The following is a 15120-nucleotide window of genomic DNA, read 5'->3' as shown; positions in this document are numbered from 1 at the left end:
CACCACTATCATCCATCTCACCATCACCCAACATCACCCACCTCCCGAAAAAACTGCACCAGAGAAGCTCCACCACCCCCAACTACTCTCTTATTTTTTTAAGATTTTTCATTTTATTTTTCTCATGCTATCCAAACAAGTAAAAAAAAATAAAAAATATATATCAAAACTTCTCATACGCAAGAGTTGTTTTTACTATGAGAGTTTATCTTGCTTCCAACTTCCAAACCTGCCCTTAGAACATATTTGAAAGTGGAAAAACCATAAAAAAAAGTGCAAGCAAAAAGGAAGAGAGAGAGAGAATTTTCACATGACAAGTTGATCCAGACCAAAATCTGTCATGTGAAATGATTTTTGCTGTTTGGCAATAGACAGCAAAATCTTTTGCAGTATCTTTTAGGTTTTTCTTATCTAGGGTTGAAAATGATTAGGTTTTTTGGGATTTTTGCCTAAAAACTTGAGAAAATATTTTTCTAAAGGTATCATAAAAAATTGGGTGTCTACAACCATAACATGATGCCCATTATTAAAAAATATAAAAAAATAATAATTTTAAACCTTTTATAATATTTGAAAAGGGTAAACTGATTTGACTGTGTGTAAAATAGATTTTGAGCCAATTCTGTGCCCTCTTCTAATTTTTTCTAATTGTTTCAAACCAATGTTGCAGTATCGAGCCTAGATTGATTTTCAAAATCATTCAGAAAATCAGCCGATTCAGACTTTGAATCAACCAATTTTTAACCAGCAGACAAGTGTTAGAGAAATATTAAAAAATAAAAAAAATTAGACCTTTTTTTGAAAATATTAAAAAATAAACCAAAACAGCTTGTTGCGATTCTTGCGAATCGATATTTGGCAATGTTTCAAAAGAAAGAAAAAAAAATTCTAATTTTTTTTATATGATAAATTCTTCCATTGCTAGATATCAAACAAATCAAAGAACATTTTTAATTTGTGAAATTTTTATATGTAAGGTTTCTCGTATGTCATGACTATGAGAACTCAAAAGGAAATTTTTTTCACCAGATTTTTTCCCAAACGCGACCTTAAATCCTTGTCAAATTTTAGAGAGACCGAGAGAGAGAGAGAGAGAGTAATCCTCCTCCTCTCTCTCTTTCGATCCTCTGGGTAGGAATGGCTGCTGTTCACTCGTCTCTCTCTCCATCCCTTGGTTGCTGCTTCAGAGCCAGGCTGCCTCTTTCCTCTCGATTCTCCTCCTTCCCCACTTCTTCTTCTGCCTCTCCCCGATACCCTCTTTCCCGCTTGAAACAGAAGCTCGTACCGGCGAGATGCAGCTCCGCAGAGGGCGGGAGAGGGGAAGCCGCTCCCGAGACAGCCGCCAAGGGGTTTCTCTCGGAGATGGTCGACAAGAGAGTGGAAGAGTTGCTCAGGAGCGAAGGGAACAGGGGTCTCGTGGAGGAGCTCGAGAGGGCCGAGAAGAGCGTGCAGGATGCCAGAAACGAGCTGGCGGAGATCGAGAGACAACAAAGGGAGGTCTCCCATCTCAAGGACTACGTCAGGAAGCTCGAAATCCGAGCATCTGAGGTTCAGTTTTCTTGCTACCCATTTTGATTTACCCACAATTTCCTTCTTCTTTGCATTTCACTATGCATCTTTGTTTTCAAGAAATTGGTGGGAGATGGTGAAGACTCGAATTTTGATGAAGATGGAGATATACCCAATTTGTTATAGCGATTTCTTTTTCTTTTTTAGTCGAGAAATTAAAGAAATCTTGTGTTTTCGGTTCATGGGAATATCTGACTACTGGGGATCTTTGTTTAATTGGGTGAACAAACTGAAATTCATTAAGTTTGATGGATGATTATAATTTAGATGAGAATTTTGTGTTGAATAGCGTTTTTTTTTTTTGCTTTTTGGTGCTTCAGTTTACGACTCTACGAACTTTGGATAGCTCATGGGACGAGTTTTTTATTCCGTGAATCAAACATGCTGTCTGAGGTCTTATTCATATCATGCTTCTGGTTTGTGAGTGAGGGTGGAAAAAAGGGTGCATTTCAATTGAAGTGTTGGTAGCCTCTTAGAGACACTCTTTTTGCACAATAAAAATTTAGGGAGTTACTGAATATGCTTGTCCCATGATGCTGCAATACCATGGCTTATACCTAAATCAAATGAAACCTCTATTATAAACTCCTTCCTTTACTATTACTATGGTTTTTAGTAGTTTTTTGATGTTCCTCATTATGTTTATGAAGTAGGAACATATTAGAATGTCTACTGCTATGTGTAGGCTCAAGTACACCCAAGTTCTGCCGTCTTTTTTTTTTCTTTCTCAACTCAGTTATCAGCTCAAAAGTTCCAAAATTAGGTTTAGGAATGGTTTAGGATGTATGTTATTGTAACTCCTCTCATTAAGAGAGGAAGGTGAGGGGGAGGTCCCTCCCTCTTCCCCACGTTGGTAGTGGGGAGAGAAGGGAAAAACTTTCCCATTAATGGCAGCCTCCCCCCTCTCACCCATGATCGTGGTAGTGGGGGAGAGGGAGGAGCCTCCATTAATGGAGGAGTTACAGGTTGGCCTCTATAGGCCCACAAGCCCCTCAAACCTCTCCAGCATTGCTGTGAGAAGTTTGAGAAAAAGAGGAGAGATTGAGAGGAGGAAAGAAGGAGGTTAGTGGAAGAAGAGGGCAATGTGGGGGTTTGCATTCCGGCGACCGGTAAGTCTTCTTTCCCAGGCTTCTTTTCATGTTCTTGTCATTTTTAAGTTTATAGTACCGACATCCATGGTGGTTGCCGGTGCAGGTGACAAATCCGTTAAGACCAGCAACCATAATGGTTGTCGGCACCGGCAATTATGATGCGACCACCACCAGCCCAGACCGAGTCCGATCTGATAAGGATCAAGACGGAGAGGGCTCTCCGGCTTGATTCGATTGGATTATACCCAGCCAACTCGGTCTGGCAAGCTGAGCCCATCTAGAGATGATATAAAAATAATAAAAAGAAGAAGAAACTACAGACCGACTCGGTCTGGTAATACCAGACCGGGCCGGGTCGACTATGTTGAAGGGATAGAGAGGATTATTTTTCTCTTTGTCTTGGTCTCTGATTACATGCAGACCGACTCGATCTGGTTATACCAGACCGAGTCGATTCTGGTATGAGGGGGGCAAACAGGATTTTTCCTCTCTGTCACAGTTTTGTATAAAACTTGCAGACCGAGCCGGGTCTGGTACATTGGGACAAAGAGGATTTTTCCTCTCTATCTTGGTATGACAAAAAGCGCACAGACCGAGCCGGGTCGGGTAAGGGGCGTGATCGACCCATGTGAAGGAAGTTTGAGACCGACTTGGTCTAACCAGACCGAGTCAGTCCTAAAGAAGAAAATATATACATAAATATATAAAAATATACATAAAGACTAACTTGGTCCGGCCAGGCTTGACCGGAGCGAGTCTGTTGGAGATCAGCCTGAAAATTGAGTCAATAGGTGATCAGCCTGAAAATCGTGTCAATAGGAGACCGGCCGGGTCAGTAAGATCCACACCCGAACCAACTCCGTCTGGATGAGTTTTCAGACCCATTGTGTGTTTAAGAAAAAGAAACGAGGTTTTATATATATATATATATATATATATATATATATATATTAACACATAATTATGGAGAAAACCGAGATAAGGGGATGTCTCGATTTTCTACCATAACGCAGATCCAGTAGAACCTAAGTCAGAGCAGACCGGGTCACAATTGGATTCAGTTTAGATCCAATTCGGACCCAAACCTAGATCGTATCAGTCTGGTTTCAGTTTTTGCACCAAAGCGGAGAACCAAGGTCTGGATCTGTTATATCGGATTTGGACCTCGCAAATACTGAATCTCTATCCAGTTCAGATTCATAGTAAATGGATTTGGATCTATATCCAAGTGGAGGAATCTAGGACTGAATTAGGAAGGTTCACCAGGTTCAAATTAAACCTAGACCAGACAAGTAATGAGTTAGGTCAGTGAGAAGTTTAGATTCAAAGGAATTCAGACCCATCTAAGAAGTGAAAATGACTATGTTGCCCTTGTTGATAAATTGGGCATAACCTTTCACTCTAAGCTCAAAACTAAACAAATCTTGGTGTGTTGGATTCGTGACACAAAGAGGAATTTGACTGTCTTGTTTTCATATTCAAACACACAACATAGAAAAATGAGTATCGATAGACCTTTCTGAGGAAGGGTAGTTTGGTAATTTTATAAAGTATGAGAAATATCGGTTTGGCAATTAAGTAAGTTTTATGTATTGAACAAATCCTAATACATCAACGAGTGATTCAACTGCAGGTTGAAAGTTTAGTATCCATGTATCGAGGTAAGAGATATTATAAACATGTTTAGTTAATAATACACAGTCAGTTTATTTCTTGTATGAGTTAGCTTACATGAAATCTTATATGTTTGAGAACATAGTTGTATATTGTATTTAATACAGTTGCATTCTATAATGTGTTTCATGTCACATGAGAGAGAAAATGAATGCATATGAGTTTACGGTAATGCCAATAATGATTTCATGTATTTATAAGTTCTCAATATAAGTTGCATGTTAATGAGCTATGGTATTTTAGACAAAAGTGCATACAGAAAATCTAGAATTAGATGCATAAGAATAGAATTGAGTACTTAAGGAAAGTCCTAAGAGTCCCTGCTTTTAGTTAGTTTACTGAAAGTTTAATCAACTTAGCGGGTTAGACTTAACCTCATAAATTTCAGGAAGATGTGATGGATGAAAAAGGCTACCTAATGGCCGTTAGGGTGAGAGCTGTCATAAGCGTGGGTCGTCGGTGATTTATTGATGGTGTTACTACATCGTTTGCGTGCTTAGATCTTAGTGATATCAGAACTCTAGGAAGAGCTTGAGAAACTTGACTAAGTTACAAAGAAAATAGTGAACTCAAAGTAGTTCATGTCAGAAAGCAATGAGTTGCTTAATACATCCTAGGGATTATATTTCATACAACATTTGGGACTTTAGGCAAACCAGGATGTAGCATGAACCATAAACCTTGGGGAGGAGGTATAGCTCTCTAGTCTGACTTTCCGGCTAACTACCGGGATATCTTCTTTCATTGCAGTGCCTCGTGACTCCTATAGGAGCACAAATAATGGTTCATAGTTTGGCAAAGACCGTAGAATTGGGGTATTCTATATGGGTTGTTAGGTTATTACTGGTATAGCCAATTTAGTACAGTAGTTAGCATCGAGAGGATGTTAACTTATGAGTTTGGAGAGGATTAACAGAGGGATTTAAAAGAAACAAACATGTGTAATATGTGGTGTGAAAAACAAAACTAAGACTAAGGGCTTAGAGCCCACTACAGTTGTGAGTTAAATTCTTCAGTTGTTTATAAATATTGCTTACTGAGTTGTAGACTCACCTTTTTTTTTATAATTACAATTATATGTATTCCCTTGCGACTTACAGTGTACAGTTGCGCTTAGAGTCTGTTTTGCTTTTGTTGAGTCTGATGTAAGTTGCCCGGTTCAGGTGAATCAATACCCCGAAGGGGCAGCCCGTATACTTGAACTGTAATGGCCTGCGGGCAAAATTGTGAATGAAGTAAATGCGTTGAGCTTTCTTTTGTTCACCCTCGTTGTGATTGCTTCTTGTGATTGCAATTTCTCTCCCTCTATTCTCTCTTCCTCTCTTGCACTCTGATTACAAGCTTCTGCGATTGGCAAGCGAGCTGGCAAGTAGGCTTGCGGCGTTGGGAAGGACCGTCGCGCCGCGCTGGCCCATTGAAGGAAATATGCCCGTGACAAGTTGTATCAGAGCCCGTTCTCGTGCTGGGGAAGAGACTCTGGAGTCGATGTCGACAGACACACCGACCGACTGCGATTTGTGAGCAAGACATCGTGGCGCCTTATCAAAACTTGTGCAACACCAAAGGCAAGGCAGTTGCCGAAGCTGAGGAGATGAGTTCACCTCAGGGCCAAGAAGAGTTAGCTGCAACTGTTAACAAGTTGGTGGAAGAGGTGACTTCGCATGAGGAAGCGATTTCACGCGCATGTGAATCATTCAATGGATTGAATGATGTGGCGAGCCTGCAAGAGCAGGTAAACTTACTAATGGGGCAGGTCACTTCGTTGACGACTACAGTGACCGACTTGCAGACTGAAGTAGGGGAGCTTCAGTTGAAGAACCGTACGTTACAGCGGACGGTGACTCTAAATGGCGGAAATGGTGAGAGGCCATCAAGGATTGATGTGCCAAGACCCGTAAAATTCAATGGTTCTCGTGACAGCAAGATCATTGAGAACTTCTTGTTCAAAGTAGAAGACTACTTTGATATCCAAAATGTGACCCTTGAAGATCTGAGGATTAAGGCTGCAGCGACCTTACTTGATGGAGATGTTATCGCTTGGTGGAGGCGGAAGCGCAATGACATGGAGAGGGGTCAATGTGTGATAAACACCTTTGATGACTTCAAAATGGAGTTGCGCAAATACTTCATGCCAAGAAATGCGCAGAGACAAGCATACTGAATGGTTCGTGAGCTCAAACACATTGGTTCGTTGCAAGACTATGTCAGAACGTTCCAGAAGCTTATGCTGGAGATACCTAACATGCCAGAAGACGACATGCTCAACTGGTTCATTGTGGGACTTCAGCCATGGGCACAGTCTGAAGTGGAAAGGAGCAACCCCCGTATTTTGGAAGATGCATATGTGGCAGCCGAGCGCTTAGTTAACACTCAGCGTAAGCCTTTCACCCCATCAACCAAAGTTGGGAAGAAGCCTGACCACGGAAGCAAGAAGGATGAGCAGCGCAACGATAAAGGTGAGGTGTTGACACGCCATCAATCCAAAAAGAAACAGAACTTCACAAAGCATAACAACAGCAACAAGGGTGCGGTTGTGACATGCTAGTTCTGTGGCGATAGACATATCGCCAGGCAGTGCCCAAAGCGCCTTGTAAATGACGACGGGCAAGCCAATGCTGCACAGGAAGAATGCAGGGATACTGAATGCAGTGACACTGAGATCATGCAACCAAGGATGGGGGTCATGCGATCGATTAACGCAGCTAGAAGTTGCGCAGCTAAGAACATGCAGGTCAGTAAGGAACTTATGTACGTAGAAGTCATTATGAATGAAAAGTCTATTTCAGCAATGATAGACTTCGGAGCCACACACAACTTTGTCTCGCGGGAAGAGGCAGAGCGGTTGGGCTTGAAAACTGGGCCAAAGCAAAGGACTATCAAAACAGTAAACTCTGAGGCCAAGCTCATCCTTGGTGAAGCAAGAGATGTGGCTACTCAAGTGGGGAGTTGGGTCGGCAAAGTCAACTTCTCTGTGGTGCCCCTGGACGATTTCAAGGTGATTCTGGGCATGGAGTTTCTGCGAAGCCAGAATGTTATGATGCTGCCAAAGTTTAACATGTTGACGATCATGGGGTCAGACTTATCCCACACAGTGCAGTGCTTTACGCAGAAAGGCAAGTCTTTAGTGTTATCGGCAATGCAATTGAAGAAGGGTGTCAAGCATGGGGAACAAACATTCTTAGTGGCAGTGCGCGCAGAAGAAGGGACGGTAGAAGCAGCGGTGCCGCCGACCCTAGCCCCACTATTGGAGGAGTTTCGAGGGGTGATGCCTCCGGAATTGCCAAAGCGTCTTCCGCCAAGACGTGAGGTCGACCACAAGATTGAGTTGACCCCGGGAGCGAAGCCTCCCGCAATGGTTCCATACCGTATGGGGCCAGCTGAGCTAAAGGAGCTGCGCAGGCAGCTAGACGAGATGTTGGACGCAGGCATTGTTCGTCCATCAAAAGCCCCATTTGGTGCCCCAGTCCTTTTTTAGATGAAACATGATGACTCTAAACGGTTATGTGTGGATTACCGTGCTTTGAACAAGGTCACGGTTTAGAACAAGTACCCATTGTCATTGATAGCGGACTTGTTCGATCAGCTAGGGAGTGCTCGTATCTTTTCCAAGCTAGATCTGCGATCGGGTTACTGGCAGGTGAGGATTGCTGAAGGTGATGAGCCGAAAACAACTTGTGTCACCCGCTATGGTGCTTACGAATTTCTAGTAATGCCATTCGGGCTGACAAATGCTCCAGCCACGTTCACGACTTTAATGAACCAGATCTTCTACCCTTACTTAGACAAGTTTGTGGTAGTCTACCTGGATGATATCGTGATTTACAGCAACAACATGGAGGAACATGTCGGGCACTTGCGAACAGTGTTTCAGGTGCTGAAGGAGAATGACTTCTGTGTCAAACGAGAGAAGTGTCTCTTCGGGCAAGAGGAGATTAGCTTCCTTGGCCACGTTGTGGGGCGTGGTGTGCTGCGTATGGATGGGCAGAAGATAAGGGTCATCCAGGAATGGGTTCCGCCAAGCAAAGTGCCAGAATTGCGGTCATTCCTCGGCTTGGCAAACTATTATCGGTGTTTCATCGAAGGCTATTCCCTCATTGTTGCGCCCCTCACAGATTTGCTAAAGAAGAATCGGGTATGGCTCTGGACAAGAGCGTGCCAAGATGCCTTCGATGGCTTGAAGAAAGCCTTAGTGAGGGAGTCAGTGCTGCAACTGCCTGATCGTTCGAGACCCTTTGAAGTCCACACGGATGCCTCAGACTTTGCCATTGGCAGAGTTATTATGCAAGATGGTCATCCGATCGCATATGAGAGTCGCAAGCTGAAAGATGCAGAGAGGCGTTACACGGTGCATGAACGTGAGATAACCGCCATTGTGTATTACCTCAGGACCTGGCGGCACTACCTTTTGGGTGCTGAGTTTGTCGTCAAGACGGACAATGTGGCCACGAGCTATTTTCAGACGCAGAAGAAGTTAACGCCTAAACAAGCTCGATGGTAGATGTTTTTGGTTTAGTTTGACTTTGCCTTAGAGTACAAGGTTGGAAAGATCAATATTGTGGCGGATGCCCTGAGCCGTAGGGCTGAACTGGCGGTTGTGCGCGCGGAGCCTTCTGAAGTGCACTTGGAGGGCGCATTGCTGAGCCGCATCCGTGAAGGTACGCAGCAGGATCCGACCGCACAACACCTTGTTTCTCTGGCGCAGGCAGGGAAGACTCGGCGATTTTGGCTACATGATGGCCTCCTCGTAACAAAAGGGAGACGCATCTTCGTACCACGGTAGGGAAGCCTCCGCCGAGAATTGCTTAAGGAGTGCCATGATACACTATGGGCCGACCATCCTGGTCAGGAGCGAACCTTAGCACTCCTTGAGCGCGGCTACTATTGGCCGCAGATGAGGGACGATGTTGAGGGGTATGTGCGAACATGCCTCATCTACCAGCAAGATAAGGGGACAAACCAAAAGGTTGTCGGTCTCCTTGAGCCTCTACCAATTCCATAACGTCTTTGGGATAGCATCTCTATGGACTTTATTGTTAGTCTGCCAAAGGTAGAGGGCCTCAGTTCTATTTTGGTTGTGGTAGGTCGTTTCTCAAAGTATGCCACCTTCATCTCAGCTTCCAAGGAGTGCCATGCAGAAAAGACTGCAGAGTTGTTCGTAAAGCATATGGTGAAGCATTGGGGCATACCAAAGAACATTGTGAGTGATCGCGATGCTCGCTTCACGGGCAAGTTCTAGCGTGAAGTATTTCGGCTACTTGGCTCTGATCTGCTGTTTTCAACAAGCTTTCATCTGCAGACAGATGGGCAGACAGAGCGCATCAACGGGATACTGGAGCAGTACCTTAGGCACTTTGTTAGTGTCAATCAGAAAAATTGGGTGAAGCTCCTTGATGTGGCACAGTTTTGTTATAATCTGCAGAAGAGCGAGTCTTTAGGCCACAGTCCGTTTGAGATAGCCACGGGGCAGCAGCCACTGACCCCGCACACTCTTGCCGCACAAGAAAATGGAAGGCCATCCTTCGCCTATCAGTTTGTTCGCGACTGGCACGAGCAGAATGAGTTGGCGAAGGCATTCTTACACAAAGCGGCAAAGAGAATGAAGAAGTGGGCGGACAAACACCATCGGCCCGCATGGTTCCAAGTTGGGGACCAAGTGTTGGTGAAACTATGTCCTGGTCGCACAGGCATCTTCCGCGGGCGGCACCGCGGGCTACTCAGAAAGTATGAGGGACCCTTCATCATCACAAAGAAGGTGGGTAAGCTGGCATACAAGCTGGAGTTGCCCTCAGACTTCAAGGTGCACCCGGTGTTCCACGTGTGCAACCTCAAGCAGTTTCATCCAGATGATGGAGACCCGGAACGCAGTGTGCCACAACGTGCTCCCATCATGCAGAGGGCCCCGGCAGCACAACGGGCTGAGAAGCACCTCAGTCAGATCCTTCGCCACAAGGTCAACTACTTGGGGCAAGCGAAGAAATACTTGGTGCAGTGGGAGGAAACAACGGAACCAACGTGGGAGCCTGCATTTCAAATGAACAGCCGCTACCCGGCTGAAGTCAGGGCTTACCACGAAACAGATGGCGCCGAGGACGGCGCATGATTTGAAGGGGGGAGCATGTTCCCTTGCGACTTGTAGTGTACAGTTGCGCTTAAAGTCTGTTTTGCTTTTGTTGAGTCTGATGTAAGCTGCCCGGTTCAGGTGAATCAATACCCCCGGGCAAAATTGTGAATGAAGTAAATGCGTTGAGCTTTCTTTTGTTCACCCTCGTTGTGATTGCTTCTTGTGATTGCAATTTCTCTCCCTCTATTCTCTCTTGCTCTCTTGCACTCTGATTACAAGCTTCCGCGATCGGCAAACGAGCTGGAAAGTAGGCTTGCGGCGGTGGGAAGGACCGTCGCGCCGCGCTGGCCCATTGAAGGAAATAGGCTCATGACAGTATGTTTCAAGTGATTTATCATAGACAAACCAGAGTCGCCACGGTTCCGGTAGGTGTCCTTAGGCGGCTAATGGAGATGAGACTTTATATTATGTTCTTATTTTATTGAACTTATGATATGAATGAATGATGTAGCCTGAGAAGGTTTTGAGTTATGAGACTATGATGTGAGCCACAATATGTTTATAGTATACTCACTGATGTCAGCCATATTTTAAAAATATCGCGAGAAATTTTGATGTTTTAATTTTGCCGATAATATCAGGAAAATCTTGCGGTGTTTATAAAATATCATTAAAATGAAAACATTGTGATATTATCATGATATTTTTGTAATTTAAAAATCATATTTTTATATCGAGGCTTGGAAATGCTTGGGTGAGAAAGGTTTAGAATGGTTGACAAATCTTTTTAACAAGATTTGACGGACAAATAAGATGCCTAATGAGTGGAGGAAGAGTACGTTGGTGCATCTATATATGAATAAGGGTGATATACAAGATTGCACAAACTATCGTGGTATAAAACTCATGAGTCATACTATGAAACTTTTGGAGAGGGTGATTAAGTATAGGTTGAGGAAGGTTGTCATGATATCGGAGAATCAATTTGGTTTTATGCCTGGAAGATCAACTATGGAAGCTATACATCTTCTTAGACAACTTATTGAGAGATATAGAGAGAGGAACAAAGATTTGCATATGTTTTTTATTGATTTGGAGAAGGCATACGATAGAGTACCTAGAGATGTTCTCTGGTGGACAATGACGAAGAATGGTGTTTCTCTCAAGTACATTAGTATAATTAAAGGTATGTACGAAGGAGTAGTAACCAATGTCCGCACTTGTTGAGGGGTGACAATCAATTTTCCTATAACAGTTGGGTTACATCAAGGATCTGCTTTAAGCCCTTTCCTATTTGCTATAGTGATGGATGAGCTTACGAGATCAATTCAAGAAAATGTGCCGTGGTGTATGTTGTTTGCTAATGATATTGTTTTGATTGATGAGTCTAGAGTTGGGGTTAATGCTAAGTTAGAATTATGGAGACAGACATTGGAAGCAAGAGGATTTAAGTTGAGTAAGAGTAAGACAGAATACATGGAATGTCGGTTTAGTAAGCAACGAAGTAGTGATGGGAGTGTAGTGAAGCTTGGTGAGCAAGAAATACCGGTGGATGACTGTTTCAAATATTTGGGATCTATCATTCAAAAGTATGGAGAAATTGATGGAGATGTAAATCATAGGATAAAGGTTGGGTGGATGAAATGGAAAAGTGCAACTGGAGTGTTGTGCGATCGTAGAATGCCATTGCGGTTGAAGGGAAAGATTTATAGGACGACAATTAGGCATGCTTTACTATATGGTACGGAATGTTGGGCTGCCAAGAGACATCATATTCAAAAAATGAGTGTAGCTGAGATGCGTATGCTTAGATGAATGTGTGAAAATACAATAAAAGATAAGATTCGAAACGAGAAGATACGTAAGAAGGTAGGCGTTGCATCCATTGAAAATAAGATGAGAGAGAATCGTTTATGGTGGTTTAGACATATTCAGCGAAGGCCTAAGGATGCTCCAGTTAGAAGGATGGAGAAATGAGAAAATATATTAGTTAAAAGAGGTCGGGGTAGGCTTAAGAAGACTTGGATGGAGATGATAGGAAAGGATATGAATGCTTTGAACCTCACCGAGGACATGGCATTGGATAGAAATGATTGGAGGAGAAGGATTCATGTGGAAGACCCAGAATGATTTTTTTTTGTTCATATCGCTGACCCCAATTGTTTTGGGATGAAGGCGTAGTTGTTGTTGTTGTAATAGTAGATTTTCTATTTTTTGTATTTAAATTTTTTTAAAACTTGTTTCTTTATATTTTTGTAAGAAAAACAATAGAAAACTATTTTTCCTTACTATTATTTATATTTTTTAAATTTTTTAAGATTCTTAGATTTTCACAAGATTTTTTCACTTTTTTTAAAATATCTCTGAGAAAAACCCTTGCCGAGGAATTACCTTGAACTACGTAGGTGACTATGGTTTATAGTAGTGACATTTGATTATTTGTAATCAGCTTCAATCAAAACGATGTTGACACAGTATCTTTGCGTTCATTGATCCGTAGATAATAGTTCTCTTTTAGTTTCATTATATGGTTGTTTCATCTCAATGATCTGTTGAATTAATCACCCTTTTTTCTTTCTCTGTGATACCTTGAAGATTGAAGAATGTCAGCGAGAGATATCCATGGCAAGAGCCATGATTGAAGAAGCTGAAAGCGCTCTTTCAAGTAACATAGGCCAGATTGATCCCATGAATGCTTCAGTGAGCAGTGAAACTGATGATATTGACAAGGAGGCTGAGAGATCTGAGTCTGTGAAGGCTTCATCTGTTTCTGCTGTTGTGGGCACACTGGCAGGGCTGCCTATCACCTTGTCTCACGCCAATAGTAATAGCGAGCTATTACTGCGTGTAGCAGTGACCTTTATCAGCTGTGCTTTGTTTGGGGTCTCATTTCGCTACGCCATGAGAAGAGACTTGGACAATATTCAGCTTAAAACAGGAACGTCTGCAGCCTTTGGTTTTGTGAAAGGTATTATTAGCTCTTGACCTCTTTAATTGCTCAACAATTGGTCTTCATCAAAATTTGGGATTCACATCTATGACTAGGAGTCCTATTTCACTTCTTTTTTGTTTCCACATTTTGCTCCAATTAATGGAAGCTTCAAAACTTCAGGTCTTGCCGAATTAGAGGGTGTGCTGCCAGTGGAGTTAAATGATGGCAAACTTTTCTCCCATGCAACAGATGCAGCGTTATGCATCTCGGAAAATATATTTGTCTTTCTTTTTGCTGCAATTGGACTTGATTATTGTTTCAAGACGAGGCTTTTGAGCCCTTTTCCTATGAGAAACTCTACTACTAAAATCACTTCAAGATGAGAAACGATTTCAAGTCTCATTTTTCCTTTCTACTGTTAACTCATCTGTATAAAAGTTAACAAAGATATTTATTTGATCCGTTCGTAATACAATTTCCGCTTTCAAGGAGAAATTAATCGAGGTTTACCTTTAAGAATTCAATGATTTTCTTTAGGGCTGGTAAACTAACTGAGATGCTCCTGATCGCTCCATTTGGCTTGCCATGAACTCGATCGTGATCAGTTAGTATGGCTGGCGAGCCGAGTCACTAGCAGCTCTTTTAGCTTCAATGAGTCATGCTCGAACACAGGCTGTGTTGGGCAGGAGAGCTCATATAGATAAAATATATATAAAAAAAGAATTAATGAAAAATATATACATAAAATATGAACTATTATGTGTAATATATATATATATATATATATATATATATATATATATATATATATATATATATATATATATATATATATATATATATGTTCTATGTATAAATAACAATGAATGTTTTTACACAAGCCAGCTTGCGTTGGGCTTGTCTTATTCAGTGATGAGTCAAGCTCAGCTCCGCTAAAAACTAACATGAGCCGAGTCATGAGCTCAATCCACTGGTAAATGAGCTGAGCCCAAACATGCCATGTTCAGTTTGTCCCTAATTTTCTTATATGGTGGAAAGTTTTTTTTGGTTTTTTTGGGGGGGCATTTTCAATTGGCAACTGTGGTGCAGTTGAACCACGTTTAATTTCAAGTGATTTCTGCTTATGAGGAGAAATTACTCAAGCCCTTTTGGACTTCGTTATGATAATGGTAAGAATTCAGCGATACATGGTGATGGTAGAAAACCTTTTCTTTCCCTGTTTTAATTGGCACCTATTATGTATGTCAACCAACAATGTTTATTTCCAACTGCAGGATATGGGATTATATTACCATTATCATTGTTTGCTAAAATTCTAAAATGAAACCATAATTTGTGCCTCAACAGTATGACTGGCATTATTCTCTCCCACAACCATAGTGGTTTACTTTTACACGCAGTTGAAACTTCAAGAACAGTTCAAATGACAGGTTCACAAACACGCTATTGCTGCTTACACACAGCAGGACATTGTTTGGTAGTTCTTTGTTAGGCCGGCCCACGGTTTACTCAAATGGATGACAAGATTTTCTACCTTTTCAAGCAGATGGCTTGGGCTTGGTAGCTCTTTAAACCTGAATCATCACACATGGTTGTTAATTGCTAAAATAAAGTTGAAAACAAAACCAGACCTTAACTTTAACAAAGATAGGAAGTTAAGCAATGATTAAATTGATGAAATGGAAAATGGAGGCCTCGGCAAGATGTTCAATTGATCCACAAGTTTTTATTTAGCCAATGTGATGCGGTTCTAGGCAACCGTGTTAGAGGGCAGTGGTAGCATAGTCCCAAGA

The 15120-nt window shown here is 42.1% G+C and overlaps 1 protein-coding gene across 1 annotated transcript; it reads left to right on the top strand.

Annotated features, from left to right (window-relative positions):
- The first annotated feature begins 1039 nt into the window (after positions 1-1039).
- Positions 1040-13802, top strand: LOC149842628 (uncharacterized). The gene is made up of 3 exons (XM_090001521.1): positions 1040-1548; positions 12991-13363; positions 13508-13802. Exons 1-3 carry the CDS (start codon positions 1138-1140, stop codon positions 13708-13710), a joined length of 987 nt encoding a protein of 328 aa, XP_089857647.1. The 5' UTR covers positions 1040-1137; the 3' UTR covers positions 13711-13802.
- Positions 13803-15120: the final 1318 nt, after the last annotated feature.

This window comes from Nuphar pumila, chromosome 3 (assembly GCF_984573655.1).
Source record: "Nuphar pumila chromosome 3, dmNupPumi1.hap1.1, whole genome shotgun sequence".
Taxonomy (NCBI): Eukaryota; Viridiplantae; Streptophyta; class Magnoliopsida; order Nymphaeales; family Nymphaeaceae; genus Nuphar; species Nuphar pumila.
Note: the sequence above shows the minus strand (reverse complement) of the source record. Positions and strands in the feature narration are given on the sequence as shown.